The sequence below is a fragment of the Bos mutus genome, chromosome 1 (assembly GCF_027580195.1).
Source record: "Bos mutus isolate GX-2022 chromosome 1, NWIPB_WYAK_1.1, whole genome shotgun sequence".
Taxonomy (NCBI): Eukaryota; Metazoa; Chordata; class Mammalia; order Artiodactyla; family Bovidae; genus Bos; species Bos mutus.
The window spans coordinates 117,891,027-117,908,818 of NC_091617.1; the positions used below are offsets into that span (position 1 = coordinate 117,891,027).

General features: G+C 41.2%; 1 protein-coding gene and 1 pseudogene across 4 annotated transcripts in view; one reads left to right on the top strand and one right to left on the bottom strand.

Annotated features, from left to right (window-relative positions):
• The window catches only part of HPS3 (HPS3 biogenesis of lysosomal organelles complex 2 subunit 1), a 41,070-nt gene that overhangs the window by 17,113 nt on the left and 6,165 nt on the right, over window positions 1–17,792 (bottom strand). For all 4 annotated transcript variants that reach the window (XR_011464903.1, XR_011464904.1, XR_011464905.1 and 1 more), the window contains exons 2-8: window positions 14,394–14,885; window positions 13,427–13,598; window positions 13,240–13,325; window positions 9,635–9,827; window positions 6,443–6,524; window positions 3,940–4,094; window positions 2,178–2,286 (exon numbers count right to left, since the gene is read on the bottom strand). Coding sequence is in view for 1 of the 4 variants with exons in the window: in XM_005902438.3 (XP_005902500.2) it covers window positions 2,178–2,286; window positions 3,940–4,094; window positions 6,443–6,524; window positions 9,635–9,827; window positions 13,240–13,325; window positions 13,427–13,598; window positions 14,394–14,885 (1,289 nt within the window). In the remaining 3 variants the exon portion in view is untranslated. The remainder of the gene's footprint in view (window positions 1–2,177; window positions 2,287–3,939; window positions 4,095–6,442; window positions 6,525–9,634; window positions 9,828–13,239; window positions 13,326–13,426; window positions 13,599–14,393; window positions 14,886–17,792) is intronic.
• Window positions 390–1,925, top strand: LOC102266300 (small ribosomal subunit protein eS6-like; annotated as a pseudogene).

Sequence of the window (17,792 nt, forward strand, 5' to 3'; positions counted from 1 at the left end):
TTTTTAATAAAACAAAGGCTATGAACATATTTTGGATGAAAGGAAGCTAAAGAGACATGACAGTTAAATACATTACTTGATTCCTAGACTGGATCCTGGACCAGAGGATGGGGGAAATGCTACTAGGCTATTACTGGATCAATCAACAAAAATGGAATATGAACCATAGACTAAAGTATTGTGTCATTGTTAAATTTACTGAAAGACATGTGTGTGCTATAATTGTATAAGCAAGTATCTAAATTCTTAGGAAACATGCATTGAAATATTTAGGGGCATTGGGCTAGGATGTATGCAATATACGTTCCAATGGATCAGAAGAAAATATGCAGGCATGATTGTGCATTTAGAAAGTACAAGAGTGCAAAAAGGGAGACAGCGGCTTCAGAATGAAGTTGAACATCTCTTTCTGGTCACTGGTTTCCAGAAGCTCATTGAAGTGGATGATGAACAAAAATTTTGTACCTTCTATGAGAAGCTTATGGCCACAGAAGTTGCTGCTGAGGCTCTGGGTGAAGAATGGAAGGGCTATGTGGTCCCAGTCAGTGCTGGGAACGATAAACAGGGTTTTCCCACGAAGCAAGGTGTCTTGACCCATGGCTGGGTCTGTCTGCTACTGAGTAAGGGGCATTTCTGTTACAGACGAAGGAGGACTGGAGAAAGAAAGTGCAAGTCTGATGGGGTTGCATGGTTGACGGTAACCTGAGTGTTCTCAATTAGGTCATTGTAAAAAAAAGGGGGAAAGGATATTCTTGGACTCCCTGATACTACTGTGCCTCATCGCCTGGGGACCAAAAGAGCTAGAAGAACTCAAAAACTTTTCAATCTCTCCTAAGAAAATGAAGTCCGCCAGTATGTTGTAAGAAAGCCGCTGAACAAAGAAGGTAAGGAACCTAGGACCAGAGCACTCAAGTTCATTGTCCTGTTACTCCATGTGTTCTGCAGCACAAACGTGGATGTGCTGCTCCAAAGGAACTGTACTAAGAAATATAAGGAAGAGGCTGCAGGATATCCTAAGCTTTTGGCCAAGAGAATGAAGAAGGCCAAAGAAAAACATCAGCAACAGACTGTCAAGAGACAGAGGCTGGGCTTCCCAGGTGGCTCAGTGGAAAAGAATTCACTTGCCAACACAGGAGACATGGGTTCGATCCCTGATCCAGGAAGATCCCACAGGCTACAGGACAACTACGCCTGTGCACCACAACTACTGAGCCTGCGCTCTTGAGCCCATGTTCTGCAACTACTGAGCTTCCACGCCGCCAGCTACTGAGGCCTGCGTGCCCTAGAGCCCATGCTCCAGAACAAGAGAAGCCACCGCAATGAGAAGCCCTTGCAGCCCAACTAGAGAGCAGCCCCTGCTCGCTGCAACTAGAGAAAAGCCCGCACAGCATCAAAGACCCAGCACAGCCAAAAATAAAAATAAATAAATAAAAATATTTGAAAAGAGAGAGAGAAAGAGATGGAGGCTGTCCTCTCTGAGAACTTTTACTTCTGAGTCTGAATCCAGTCAAAAATGAGATGTTCTAAGAGTCACAAATAAATAAGATCAGACATCAAAAACAAAAAAAAGAGAGAGAGAGAGACAGAAGCATAGCGGGTATAATGTTGACTATGTTGACTACGGGTAAATCTATGTGGGGAATATACTGTTTTTATTTGTACTATTCTTATTCTTGCAACTTTTCTGTCGATTTGAAATTATTTCAAAATAGTTTATAAAAATCATCAGGGATAAGTAGACAGCTGTCACTCTTAGAAAAGGAATAAAGATCCCCACAGGACAATACCACAAGTGCTGTGGTGCACTAGGACCATCTGTTAATATTTCAAAGAAGTGTGAGACACAGACATATGATCTGAGATTTCTTTCCGCTCCATTTCATGATTCTCTTGCCAGGGTTCAAAGTAAAGGTCGAAGGCTATTTATGTTTAGACTGGCTAATCAATTCCCATAGGAGAGTGAGTATGAATAAGGGAGTCTTATTTTAGTGATGGGAATTTCTCTTAGATCCTCAAATGTCATGAGCTGTGAAAACAAGAAGGTGAAGATATACAGTCCTCTGTAAGAGCCTTGAAGCTGGCTGGTTGTGGCATTCTGACTGTGTGATACTTAGAATCAATTTCTAACCATCAATTAGACTCTAAATTTCTACAAAGTAGAAGTCTGAAAGGAATACCATTTCTTTGTACAGTTGCACCGGTGAGATCGTATTCACAATATACAAATTCCACCCAGCTTCAGCTACAGGAGGTGTCTTGGGATTAACACTGGTACCTTTTCTAGAACTAAAAGCAAAACAAAGGACAAGAATTGTAAGACAAGACATATTATTAATAAAAGGCAATTTTAAATGGTAAATACCAGATACCTAAAATATTGTAACTCTGATACCATTTTCATTTAGTATTTTCTTTGGTGATTTATGCGGGAGACCCAGGTTCAATCCCTGGTTTGGGAAGATCTCCTGGAGAAAGAAATGGCAACCCACTCCAGTATTCTTGCGTGGAAAATCCCACGGACGGAGGAACCTGGTAGGCTATAGTCCATGGGGTCGCAAAGAGTTGGACATGACTAAGCGACTTCACTTTCACTTTGGTGATTTAACTACACAGTAGATTTTTAGAGAACATTAGTGTATAACACTATGTAGGCCTAACAGCAGTTAACGTTCTACACTCACGTGGACTGGTCAACCAACCACTTCCAATTCATTCCACAAGTATTCGTAAGTGGGCAATAAGCTCAAAGAGCAGGCAAGACCTCTCAAAAAGAACACAGACTTGGCTGTGAAAATCCCTGCGACCTGGCTCTCTCCAGCACGTAGCCTTGGTGAGGCCAGGGCTGCTGGGAAAATGTAAAACACAGAACTGTAAGTCAACTTAAAGCACTATCTTATTTCCAGCTTTCACTGTATGAAGCGTTTTCTGCAGTATGCAGTCTTTTTTAAAATGCAAAGTTTTGGCCAAATGAATTTTCAAATACATTAACATTTTTAAACCATTTAAAAAATATAATACTTTTAAGACATCAAATGTATAAGATTGCAAGTTATTTTTCCTCTTGCCAGAAAGCTTTTAGGATCAGTCAATTTTAGACCACTTTGTGCACACTCTAAGTGACCAGTTACCCATGGCAACCTGGTTATTTCTGCGGGTGGAACAAAGCACAGACACAAATAATTCAAAAATGCAAAAACTACAGTGTTTGATCTGAAATACACTGTATGTTCCTTGCCCCCTGCCCCCAACAGATTTCTCTCCTACTTAAAATTTCCATAGAGGAATGTTCAAATTAGATTGCATTCCCTACCACTAAGTTCACAGTATAGGAAACACAGACTAGAAGCATAACCACTTTGGAGTTAACCATTTTATCCCAAACAATGTGAAAGCAGAGAACTGAAGTTAGAATTAACCTGAGATTAGAAGAATGCACTTTTATTTTAAGGTAGATTAACATAGAATTTATACATCACAAATGTGCTTTCAGGTAAGAAATGCATCAGTTAATTTCTCTTCAAGTTGAAATACCAGAAAAAAAAAAAACTTTGGATAAAAATATCGCCACTGAAAGGTCAAGGAAGAAAAATAATAAAGAGCTTTGTAGTTTGGATTAGCCTAAGGGGCTCAATCTCGCTCAATAATAACACAGAAAAACATATCCTTTAAATTCTTATTATATAATACCACAGATTTTTACTGAAACAGTTTTATAATTTATTTTCTTCTAAAAGCTCACAGTCAATTACAAAGGATATTATAGAGAAAATTAGAACCTTCTTTTCTTACTCTGGAAAAAGAACAGCTAGAAAACCCATCTGATCATTCAAATTTTTGATTTAAAAAAAAGATTAGTGAAGATGTACACAAAATATACCAGTAACACAATTCATTCCAGAAACTTTGGCAAGGATGTCTGGGGGTGAAGGGCATGCTTACAGAAACCTCTTGGGTGACTCTCTTCTCTCCGGAACGGTTTCAGGGTCTGCCTTGGTCAGAAGTACAACGTGGTTTTTAAAGTGACAGATGGCTTTCAAGCCTATGAAAAGCTGTATTCTTAAAGCACAGACATCCATACTGATAGGTGGGCAAGCCTAATAAGGAAAAATTCACAAATTTAGCCAAGGAATGAAGTACATGAACTTCAAAAACTTCCAAAATCAATCTATTGGATACAATCTCTCCTTTCCTGTCTCTCTCCACTACTCGAATAATCCAAATTCCTATTCTTATCAGAGCAAGAGGCTATCTTATCTAAACTATATAACTGAATATCTCATTCATGTGTCCACCAAAGACCTCCATAGTATGTGTTGACACTGACTTGAAGAAAGCAGAGAGCCTCCAGGAACCCTGCCCTGAGCTGGTTACTGCCACCCAGGGAATTCCCCACTAACAGTGGGCTGGCTCAGGTGGTACCTTCAAATGGGCTTTTAGTCAAAATCAGACACTATAAAAGGGCAGTCTACTGCTCGTAAAATACATAAAAAGGTTTCTTAGTGGATGGGTGTGTGTAGAAATACGGGCACATTCAGATGGCCCCTGTTAGCTCTGCAGGTATGAACACTGCCTGGAATGGCTAACAGGCTGGAGGTTTGCCAGGCAACTGGAGGAAACCCTGGACCAGCAGACAGGCTCCTGTCCTTGTAAGGAAACATTCACCCAAGCAGAATGGATAAGAAGCTAACTGAGGGGCTCTTTCTGGGACTCACAAAATGAGGCTGCCAGGTCTCCCTGGCTCCTCCATTAATGGTGTTTCGATTCCGAAGTCATCTTCCTTGTCCCTTTTGTACAAAGTGCACGGGGATAACCCTCCATCTATTTTTGTCATTCCTATGAATAGTTAAGGTGGCCTTGGTGATGCTGAGCCAGAGTCTCAGGGGAAAGGGAAATAAAGATAGCACGCCTTATGGCCCTCTCTCTGAGGCTGTGAAACCTTTCTCAGACACCACAGCTTCCAAAGCCTGAGTCAGCAAGGGAGCAAAATGACGGCGTGCTCATTCAGGGGCATCTAGGATTTCAGGGTGGTGGAACTGCAGGGAAGGGGGAGCCAGGAGGTGTGACCTGTCCTTCCCTCTGCCACCTTCAAGGACTAGCCTCAGGGGCAGCATCCTCTACTAGCTGCCCATCTCCCCTCTTTTCTCCGGTTCTCTGTGTTTCTTCCTTCTGGTTTTATGAGACTATGAGAAGGCCTGGAATTGAGATTTATTTTCAAATGCAGATTGATGCTGCCTCAATGTGTTATGTACCCCTCACTCCACCATCACTACCTACACAAGCCTCGGTCTTCCTGACGTTTAAAACAAAACACAAGGCAAGATGGGGTGGAGAGAGAGGAAGCAAGAGACAAAGAGGCTGTCACCTTGCCATGGGTACTAGGGACATAGCCATTATTTTTAAAATAATCTCTTGAAAAGGCTATGTGTATATCTTAAACACAGACAGAAGGTCATGGGAAAGCTGTGATTCTGGTTTCCCAAGAGGCTGAAGGTAGGCAGTAAGCCTGTCAGCAGCAGAAAGTGACAGGCAGCCCACAGAAGAAAAGAAAACTTGGATGTGATTTCCAGAAAAAGGCAGCACACAATTTGGGTAACAGTGAGAGTGGAAAAGTGTCTCAGACACATTAAGCACTACACACCATCATCACTGGACACTCATTTTTCCAGAAAAAGGTGTTCCGGGTGCCAGATGGACAATAATGTGTAAACAGAGGCCATCATGATTAGGGGTTCCCTGAAGCATGGATACGCACAACAAACACCCATCTCAGAGGTGAAACTGCACATGATGGACATGGTGCAAATCATCAGTGTATTTCTGAGAGCAGAAATTCAGGGTCGGAAAACGGAGAATTGCATCATAAAATTGTCTATTTGGTGGTCAAAAGCTTTTAGAGACTAAGCAGATTACTTCTCACTAAAAACGAGGTTACTGACCTAGAATATCAATTAACACTATCAAAACTATGGAAGTACAGAACACTTGTTGAAGGCTTTGTAAAATGACAAAAGAATTATCAGTATATCCGATAATGGTATAAATAAATCATCTGAATGCACTGCATTCACTTCTGTGCTCTTAGATACACAGATTTCTGAACTGTTTTCATAGCTCTATACAACTGCCACCAATACTTCTGATCAAAATGAATAAAACTGTAGTATACTATAGTTGTGATGTGCCCTCTCTGAAGGTACACTATACATATTCTTTACCAAATTTTAAAAACATGCATTGTGTCTAAATTCTGAATGACGTTTTCAAAGCAATCTTAAAAATTACCATCTAAACGACAAACTGCAAAATGCTTACCATTTTACATCCCAAAGCTCTAACTGAACAAACAAGACTTTACTGTCCGCCCAGCTTAGACGCAAAGAGCGTCAATTTGCAAGCACTCATGTTTGATCTTTAGGTTGCACTGTCATTAGCCAGCTCTGACCTTCAGGGTGGTGTCCACATACGGGTCCTCCTCCCTCGCGGCCGCCGCGCTGCACCGCACTGTGTAACACTGCAGGTTGTTACTGAGGAAGAGGAGAAAGCCCACTGAGCAAAGCGGAGGCCAGGAACCAACACGCCCACTGCGGGAGGATGTCACAGGACCGCAGTGCAATGAGGCGGGTGGCGGAACACCCCAGTACTCATCAAACGCTGACAAGTTAGGCTGCTTCTGAACAAGGAGATTACCGCAGAAATCCTATGGAGTGCTTTTTTGAAACACATAACTGGTCCCCACTGCATCCCTACCAAATCACAATCTCTGGGGGTTGAATCTGTGTTGTGCTTAGTCACTCAGTCGCACAGACTCTTTGTGACCCCATGGACTGTAGCCCACTAGGCTCCTCTGTCCATGGAATTCTCCAGCCAAGAAAACTGGAGTGGGTTGCCATGCCCTCCTCCAAGGGATCTTCCCAACCCAGGTATCCCTCTCTGTAAGTGGATTCCTTTCCATCTGAGCCACCAAGGAAGCCCATGGGGGCTGAATCTAGACACGTGTATTTCTACAAAGCTCCTGGTGTGACACACACTCCTAGTTAAGAACCATGGATCTGGGTCAATACCCTTATTTTATTTACAAAATGATGGCTCGGGAACCTGCCCAAAATTCAGACAGGTGACTATCAAAGCCAAGGTTAGAACCCAAGTTTCCCGATTTATTATTATCTCAGGATGAAATCGGAGAAGGCACTGGCACCCCACTCCAGTACTCTTGCCTGGAAAATCCCATGGACAGAGGAGCCTGAAAGGCTGCAGTCCATGGGGTCGCTAAGAGTCGGGCACGACTGAGCGACTTCACTTTCACTTTTCACTTTCATGCATTGGAGAAGGAAATGGCAACCCACTCCAGTATTCTTGCCTGGAGAATCCCAGGGACAGAGAAGCCTAGTGGGCTGCTGTCTATGGGGTCACACAGAGTTGGACATGACTGAAGCGACTTAGCAGCAGCAGCAGCAGCAGCAGCAGGATGAAATGGAGCCTGGGGTGTGCTGAGCAACACATTTAGATTACGCAAACTCTCTGAAAGAATCTTCAGAATCATGTAGTCCAGAAGTTTGTTTTTAAAGACTAGAGCCTACAAAGTACATGGTTGGTCCAATTCCTCTTTGGAGAATGGAAATCAAATCAGACCCAGGTCTCTTCATTCTTCATACTCCTCTTTTCACAACTCCAGGCTACATTCTGCACAGCAAAGCAACCTGGAGACTTCACAGTAAGTGCCTGTGTCCAAAAACCTTGATAGGTTTCCTTCTGATATTTCCTAAGCACCTCGAACTCCAATATCTAAACCAAACTTTTCTCCTGCCCCACACCACACCAGCCTCCATTCTTTCAGAAAAGTAGGCTTGGGACTCCCCTGGGCAGCCAGTGATTAAGACTTCCACTTTTCAATGCAGGGGGTGCAGGTTTGATCTCTGGTCAGGGAGCTAAGATCTCACAAGCCTTATAGCCAAAAAAACAAAACATAAACAGAAGCAATACTATAACAAATTCAATAAAGACTTTAAAAATGATACACATCCCCCCTCCCTGCAAAAAAAATCTAAAAAAAAAAAAAGAAAGCAGGTTCAAAACTGATGGGTTTTCTCATGTCTCCTCCATCCCCAGTATCCCACCAGAAATCAAGTCCTGTAATTCTCTCCTCTCCGTGCTTCCTTCTCTTTTCACTGCTACTGCTCTGCCCAAATACAATCCCTCACTATCCTCACTGAACTATCCCAACAGCTCATTAGTATGTTCAAGCCATCCTCCACTGTGGCCACCATCCATTTTCCTAAAGTAATGCTCTATTCATATACTTTTCTTTGATCAAAATCTAAAAAAATTCCTTAATTTCCAAAGCCCCAAGTTCCCTCTCAGGCACTATTTTCCCCACTTTTCTTTGTTTCAGCAACTTTATATTTATAGGACATTACTACACAACCCTTTGGAAACTGAAAAGACCAGAGACCTCTACACTGTTCCCCATGCCAGAGAGTAGGAAGAGAGGGAAGCACGCCCACGGAGAGTGGGTGTCAGAATCTTCAGCTGGGTCCTGTGCTGGTGTGAAATACACCACAGCACCTGCTGGAAATTCTGATATTACCACTCAATTGGGAAAAATAAAAAGAAGCACTGTCCTATGCAATTACTTATTAGAAACTCCAACAAACCTGGACATAGCTTTGCTTGTAGCTTCCCCTCTATCTGGAATGCCCTCCACTTTCAGTCTCTATCTGTCAAATCTAACTAGCTTTCGGGCCTCACTTTCAACACAGAAACTTTGCCCGCGTGACTTGGCCAGAAGTAACTTCCCTCTTCCCATAGCCTACAACACGTCCATGTGGTCTCAGGACATTTTTCACAAATCTCCTAGTGTTTGTGTCCCTTGTACGTGTCTTTCATCCTCTCTTACGTTGCTGTTTGCATAAACAGAGGCTGTGCCTTATTCATGGTTGGTTGGCCAGAGGGCTCAATGCAGTGCCTTGCCTAGAACCTGAATTCAAAAAAACAGGAAATCAAACCACAAGCATTACTAGCTGCTGAGATAAAAGGAAATGAGATTATATTTAGGAACCCAGTTTACATGCCAGCTTACTAGGAGGATAAGGCAACTCAGAAGACACTCACCACTGATTAGCCACATGACCCTGACCAACCCCAACCTCTGGACTCTCTCCCCATCTACACTACTCAGAGGGTAGAATCAGGCAGGCTTTCTGGACCCTTTACAGTCCTAAACCATATCAATGAACTCAACTCACATAGAAAAGATATGACAGCAGTGAAAAAAAAAATTTAGGAAATCTAAAACTAAAAAGATGCCCTGACTGTTGTCAAGAGCCCCCACTGACTTTTCATTAGAATTCCCTACGAACATCTTCCCTCATGAAGAACCTTACCCGTTCTTAGAAAGATTCCCATCCAGTTTAAGAAAACAAAACAAAGGCAAAACCAGAATTTAAATCTCTGATGTTGAAAAGGCAGTTATGAGCCATTATTTAAAAAATAAATTAATTAAATAAACCCCAGGTGTATATCATTAATTTATAGTGCTATCCACTGGTTCACATACTTTTCATTTAAAGATTTAGAAAGCACCTCAGGAATTGAGAGAAATAAGTGACTCAAAAGCCAGCAAGGGACTGGAACATACCTTGTGATGACATGCAGAAACTGCGGGGTAAGCACCGCCTGCTGAGATTTCTCGGGATATTGGTAAACCGACAATAATTCAACAGATTTGACAATCATGTACAGGTAGCCCACATGAGGTAATGAGAAAAAACAAAAGAGGCTCAGCAACACTTTTTCCTGAGATGAATTTTTTCTATCAGAAGTAAGAGACCCTGCATGCAAAAAACAAACAAACAAACAAACCATGAAACCAGTAAATAAAAGGAATCAATATTTTGACTTTTCTGTGCAAAAACATCTATAAACAGATAACCAAAGAGTTGCTGAGGTGCTTATATAAGAATGCCAGTAAAAAAATGAAAAAAGAGTGATATAATTAGAATATCAACATTTTGAAAACCCTAATAAATTAACAGATCGAGGTAATCATCGACAGTCATTAACATCACAAAAAAGAGCCAACCTGATACAACGTACTTCCAAGAGAACTCAAGACTATTTGCATTATCAAAAAAAAAAAAAGATCATCACCATCATCTGATCAAGATTTAGACCAGCACTGTCAATAGAAATAAAATGTGAGCCATATATGTGAGGCAAAGTTTTCTAGCAATTGCTCATTAAAAAATAAAAACAGGCAAGATTTATAAAATAGATTAATCCAACATATCCAAAATATTATCATTTTGATACATAATCAATAAAAAATTAACAAGAAAGTTTACATTCTTTTTTGTTGTACTAAGTCTTTAAGACCTAGTGTGAATTTTACACTTAAAGCATATCTTAATTTAGACTAGTCACACTTCAAGGTGCTCAACAGCAACACTGACAAATGGATACCACACTGAACAGTACAGCTTTAGATCACAGAGAAGTATAGGAGATACAAGGAGCATGTTAAATGACACTGTGGGGAGTCAGTCAGCAAAATTCAGATGGTGGGAAATTCTGTACTAATAGTCCAGTTTCCTGCTAACGAACCCACAAAGAGAAACGAGAGAGGAAGGCAGAGCCTATAGAGCAGAGAGACAAAAGACATAGGAGCCAATTGCAGGTATAGAACCTTACTTGGAATCTGATAAATTGCAGAAAAAAATATTTAGACAACCAGGGAAATTTGAGTAACTGATGGGTATTGGATGATATCAAGTAATTTCTTAAAAATGTGAAATGACATTTGGGGTTTTTGTTTAAATAAAAGAATTCCTTTCCTTTAGAAACATATGCCGAAATGTTCATAAATGAAAAGGTATAAACTCTGGGATTTGCATCAAAACAATCCGACACAGGGCAGGGGGTGATTACAAGGCAACACTGTTGAAGATGTGTGATGGGAACCTTGGGGGTCACTGTACTGTTTTTCTATATCTGTGTGCCTGAAACTTTTCATAATCAAAGTTTTAAAAAAAAAATATATAGCTCTGATTGATGCCCTTCAAGGACACATTAATAACAGAAGAATGTATAAAAGAGATAACTAATGAGAATCTACAAAAAAAAAAGGGAAGAAAATCCAATTACTACACTCTCCACAATTGGCCTAAAACAACTGATCCAGTTTCTACTTCCTCTTCTTTCATACACACATCTGTGCTCTAATCATACAGAGAGCTGCTCACTTATCTCCAAACATACATGATCTTTCACCTTGCACATGTTGGCTTCCCTGAGGTAGTATCTTACCAGAATCTCCATCTTTAAAAAAAAAAAAAATTTTTTTTTTATCTTCTAAAAATTTTACTCATCCATCAGGGCCCAGCTGACATGGGCACTGCCCAACCCCTCATCTGTCCACTAAGGAAACACCCATCAAGAACCTACAACATGCCACTGTTCTGGGTTCCGGGGATACCACAGCGCACAAGACAGAGTAACTGCATTCATTCTAGTGAGGGGTCTGGGGTGGAGAATAAACTCTGCAGTGTGCAGGGAGGGAACAGTTTAAACTGAGAAGTGGGAAGTACTCTGCGGCGAGGTGATAACTTGAGCTGTGAGCTGAAGACACTACTCTTGCAAGCTGTGAGGGAAGTACTATGTCCTGAGCACTGGAAGAGTAAATCATAGATCGTAGACACGAGTGAGCTTGGTGCAACCTAGCAGCAGACAAAAGCCACATGGATGGAGAAATGTAAGAGGGTGCAGGACAGAAAGAGCTCAGGGTCAGGGTAATGCAGCCCATGGAAAGGATCTGGGGTTTTGTTCCAGGTGCTGCAGGAAACCCCTGGATAAAAGCTAACCCTCTAAGGTGGCTGTGGGCCCTTGTCTCCCGCCTTGTGTTACAGCTCCCTCTCCCTGGCTTCTTTCAGTTCCTCAAGCAAAGACTCTCCATTGGCCACAACCAAACCTGTCCACCAATCAGCCCCATTCATTCTACAGATCCTCTTTCTCAGGAAGCCTTCCCTGACCCCCAGTGAGGTCAGGATCCTTTGTTATACATGCTCAAGGCAGGGTTCTTCTCTCACAGAGCACTCCCATCAGTGTGTAATTGTATACTCCTTCTAATGTTCATTCCATTCATGCCTGCTTCCCCCCACAAGACAGTAAGCTCCAAGAGTGCAAGTACTTTGCCTACTTTTGCTCATTACAGGAGCCCTAGTATTCAGCACAAGACCCAACACAGTAGGTACTCAATACATGTTCACTGCAAGAAAGAAAAAAAATAAATGTATAAGTTTAATCAGAGTAATATTTATACCTTTCCCTAGCCATCACCTAAACATGTGAAGCAGGCCAGCACTAAGTACAGAATTCAATAATGATTCTTAATCTGGGTTGCCCATTATATTTCTGTGGAGGTTTTATTTTATTTTATTTTTTCTGTGGAGGTTTTAAAAAACACTGATGCCCTGGGACTTTCCTGGTGGTCCAATGGTTAAGACTCTCTGCTTCCACTGCAGGGGGCACAGGTTCCATCCCTAGTCAGGGAACTAAGATCCCACATGCCATGCAGTGGGATTTAAAATTTAATTTTAAATTAAACTATCTTTTAAAAAGTTAAAAAAATATATATATACTGATGCTCAGGCATCAGTTGACCAATTAAGTCAGAATCTCCAGCATGGGGAGTTCCCTGGCCATCCAGTGGTTAAGATTCTATGCTCCCAGGGAAGGGGGCATGGGTTTGATCTCTGATTGGGGAACTAAGATTCCCATATGCTGCAAAGCATGGTTTAAAAAAAAAAGACTCTCCAGTATGGTGAGACTGGGCATCAGTGTTTTAAAAAGCATCCAAGTAAGGCCAATGTGCAGCGAGGCTGAAAACCATTGCTCTTAAGTGAATTTCCATCCAGCCCACATTTTCCCATTTGGCTCACAAAGCCATCATTAGCAGCTCTGCCAAATGACCCAGCTGGAACCCAGATGAACCTCAGCTGTAACAGGGCCCTGATTTTCTTTTGGGGGCCTACTGACCATTTCAAAAAGAGAAGTGGGTTTTGTCAGTCATTTCCTCTCCATGGCTTCTCCTGGCAGACATGATTTCCATTTTGTGGACTCACTGTTATTTGCTAAGGAATCTGTCTAAGGCCACAGGGAAACTCAGAAAAACCATTACTCACATTGGACTCCCCACTCTGCCCAGTGTCCTTCCAGCTCACCGTACTGCAGCACTCTCATACTTACCTGTTTGGTAAATGGGTAGAAGCTGAAGTGAATGCAACCTGACGTCATCAGACAAGAGACAGGAAGAAATATCAGGAGCGAAACGTCTGTGAATTTAAAGAGAGACAGAGGAGAGAAGGTCTAATTTCCATTGCATTAAGCAGGTAAATATATATTAACTTCTGGTGAATAAAAAGCTATCTATTACCTATAGAGCAGGTGCCGAACGTGGAAATACTTTATTTTTTCACCAGCTAATCCCGTTGACTCCAGTGTAACAGATATTCCTGACTGTTTGCTTTTTTCACCAAGAAGTTCCATGGGCTTTTGGCAGATAACAAAATCATCTGACTCAAGCTGTGAAGTTTCATTACTGATGCCTTAAAAAATAAAATTGAAGAAAATTATGTACTAACTCCAAGTAATTTTCGAATGCCAATTAGATTTCACCACATCCCCCCACCAATTAAATATAGTATTTATGCACACACATCCCATGTATTTATAAGGCGCTATGGTTTTGAAATGTCTTAGCACTTGCTCATTCCTTCCTCACAACTGACAAAGTAAACAGGACATGATCATCATACCCACTTTATATATAAGGAAACAGAAACTCAGAGATGGTACTCCTAACCCAAGGTCATTCGACTAGTAAATATGAGGACTGGAACTAGAAACTGCTCCTCTATCAATAGATGTTTCATTATTTTTAATGACAAATATATGTTGAAACACATTTATATGCTACAGAATACATCACATGTTACAGAATACATCACATGCTACAGGAGAAGATACGGACAGCCAGATCATAAACCCAAGTCCCATGTATCAGGAACATCTATTTGTGTGAAAGTCGCTCAGTCGTGTCCAACTCTTTGCGACCCCATGAACTATACAGCCTGCCACGCTCCTCTGTCCATGGAATTCTCCAGGCCAGAATACTGGATTGGCTTGCCATTTCCTTCTCCAGAGATCTTCCCAATCCAGGGATTGAACCCAGGTCACCCGCATTGCAGGTGGATTCTTAACCATCTGAGCCATCAGGGAAGCAACCACACCATAAATAATGTGGCTTGTCAATATACATACTAGAGCCTTTCAGAGATTGCCAGAAATAAAGGTTTTTCTCTATACCCCAAACAAGAAAGTAAGCTAAATTCATTATTTACCTTCTGCCTGTTTCGTGGGATTGGTGGTCTTATGTGGATGGTGGTTAACACTCTCTCTGTTTTTGGGATCTGACTCCAGTTTTACAATTAAGACTTCTAACTCTGACATGACAGCGACATATCCAACACAAAAAGAAATTTCAGCAGGGGTGATGTTATCTATGTGGATAACTAAAGAATGTTCAAAGTCCAAAATTGAGAATTCTTCATTAATGATCTGATACTTCAAACTAAATAAGACTAAATTATTGGTGCAGCCAACAAGAAGGTCTCCTTTCACAGGGCAGCAGGAAATGCACAGGGGGGCCTCAGAAAGTGGCATTTCCACAATAGACATCTGGTCTCTGAAGGTTTCACTGAAGGGTGCCTCCACGTCGTGTCCAACCATCCGGATACACACTCGGGAGTTTTCAGTCCTTTTACTTCTCCAGTTCACATAAGCACGCAGGAATGTAGCTTTGTTCTTCTCTTCAATTGCTACCAAATAATCTCCTGAGAAGGAAATAAGATTACACTTAGAATTTCTAATTAGAAACCACAACTTACCTTGCATCATGAAAAGGAACTAAAACAGAATCCTAATGTGAATGGTTGAATTAAAGATTGACAGAACAAAAAGCTCAACACTTTGCCCATTTGATGGGAAGAGCCGACTCACTGGAAAAGACCCTGATGCTGGGAAAGACTGAGGGCAGGAGGAGAAGGGGGTGACTGAGGATGAGATGGTTGGATGGCATTATCAATTCAATGGACATGAGTTTAAGCAAACTCCGGAAGATGGTGAAGGACAAGGAAGCCTGGTGTGCAGCAGGCCATGGAGTTGCAGAGTCAGACACAACTTGGTGACTGAACAACAAGAGAACAGAACTCTAAGTAACAGGATCTTGGGTGTATTTTTAACTCACAATAGGCATTTATTTAGGTTCTGAAATACAATCTCACCCCATTTTAACGTCTTCTTATTTAGTTGCTAAGTCGTGCCCAACTCCTTTGCAACCCCACAGACTGTACCCCACTAGGCTCCTCCATCCATGGGATTTCCCAGGCAAGAATACTAGAGTGGGTTGCCATTTCTCCAGGGAATCTTCCCTACCCAGCTATCGAATCTATGTCTCCTGCATTGCAGGCGGTTCTTTACCACTGAGCCACCTGGGAAGCAGTTAATATCTTAAGATGACCTATTAAATATTCATGTAGCTTACAGAGAAATTCTATGACTTATGTCTATGATAGCTCTACAAGTTATTGTAGCTCTGAATTTACAGCTCAAACAAAGCTCTCCTGACATAAAGAGTTCGATCTCAGAGTGATGCTAAAATTAGGTATAAGGAACTCTGAAGAAATCAGTGGAATATATACTGCTACCTCTCCCATCCCCACAAGTCATATTTTCATGTCAACTCTGAGAAATAGCTAAAGCCACACATACCAAGTAAAATTTCAATCCAAGCCAGTTTTCCCTTAATTGTTGATTTTCTTGGATTTTCTAAATTACAAAGTAATTTTGGAATTGTTGTTTATTGTGAGAAGTCAAAGTGATGAAGAGATACAAAATGAAAAGCAGAATGATCTCTCCCCTGCAGTCCAATCCATGAGGAGCCAGTGTTAATACACACAGCTTGGTATGTGTCCTTCTAAACCTTTCTTTCATAGAAACATAGATCACAGAGTGGTAGTTTGTCATTCCTGCTTTTAACTAAATGGAATCACATTAAACATATTTAACAATCTGCAACTTAAAAAAATTACCTCAAGAGGGAGGGGATACATGTATAATTATGGCTGATTCACATTGTTATATGGTAGAAAGCAACACGACATTGTAAAAATTTAAAAAATAAAAAATAATAAAATTATTTTTTTAAATTACCAATTTATTACCAAGATTTCCATATTTTTCCCTCCAGGGCAGATACATGGATATCTAACATCCTTTTCAATATCTGCAAAATATCCTGTATATACCTGGGTCATAATTTATTCAGCAGTCCCCCTACATTTAAGTACTGGGTTGACCAAAAACTTTGTTTGGGTTTTTCTATATTGTCTTACAGAAAAACCCAAACGATCCTTCTGGCCAACCCCAAATTTCCAGCTTTTTTGTTTTTGCCACTGTAATTTATGCTGTAATAAATAGGCCTATACCTACATATTTACTTGAAAGTAAAAGTGAAAGTTGCTCAGTCATGTCCGACTCTTTGTGACCCCATGGACTATACTATAAAGTCCATGGAATTCTCTAGGCCAGAATACTGGCGTGGGTAGCCTTTTCCTTCTCCAGGGGATCTTCCCAACCCAGGGATCAAACCCAGGTATCCCACATTGCAGGCCGATTTTTTACCAGCTGAGCCACAAGGGAAGCCCAAGAATACTGGAGTGTTAATTTCAATGGTGTAGATTTTCAAAAGTAAGACAATCAGTCAACGCGTCAGTACATTTTAAAATTTAATAGATATTGCCAGATTACAATCACAATTACATATTACAGATTCAAATTTCCACCAGTGCTGCTTAAACAGCCCTGTTCCCCCACATCCTCACCAGCACTGACTCAATATGATGAAGGAAACAGGGACCCTCACGGATGTAAATATCATTTATATTTTCCAGACCACTTATAAAGCGGTTATATGTTTATACAGCCATGTACAGTTTCTCTTCTACAAGTTATCCACTTTTTTTTTAAATTATATTGGTTTGTTTTTCTTATCAAGGAATAGCAGCTCTCTGGGTAAAAAGGATATTAATCTTTTGCTGGCCATGAAAAGCAAATCACTTTTGGTAGTCTGTAGTTTGACTTTTGACTGCTATGGTTTGACTTTGTCTGATATCTTTTACCATATGGAACCAGATATGTATCTTTTCCGTCTTGGCTTCTGTGTTTCCTGACTTGTTTAAACAGTCTCTTGCATCTGTCAAATTACATAAACACACTCTTACATATTCTATTTGGGGGGTGGGTAAATTAAATTTTTAATCTTTAGAACTTTCTGGGTTGGAGGGGAGAAGTCAAGGTTCTTTCAAATAGAGAATTCACTAAATGCTAGACATTATTATGTAAACAAGCCCTTCTCCAATGAACTGACACTGAAATGCTGTGGTTAGCACAACTGCTTCCCACATACAGATGCAGCAAGCAAGCGGGGGCAGCCGTTTTCTGAAGACACTCAGTGGGCTGGCCAGGCCCCTCTCCTCTGGACTGAGCCAGGCTTCAAGACAGGCAAACCTTCTCCTGATGCTGGTTCCTTTGATGCCACAGATGTGAATCCTGCATCTGTTTTCTCCCCAGAGATCCTGGTTGTGGTTTAGTCACTAAGTTGTGTCTGACTCTTTTGAGATCCCATGGACGGTAGTCCACCGTGCTCCTCTGTCCATGGGATTTCTCCAGGCAAGAATATT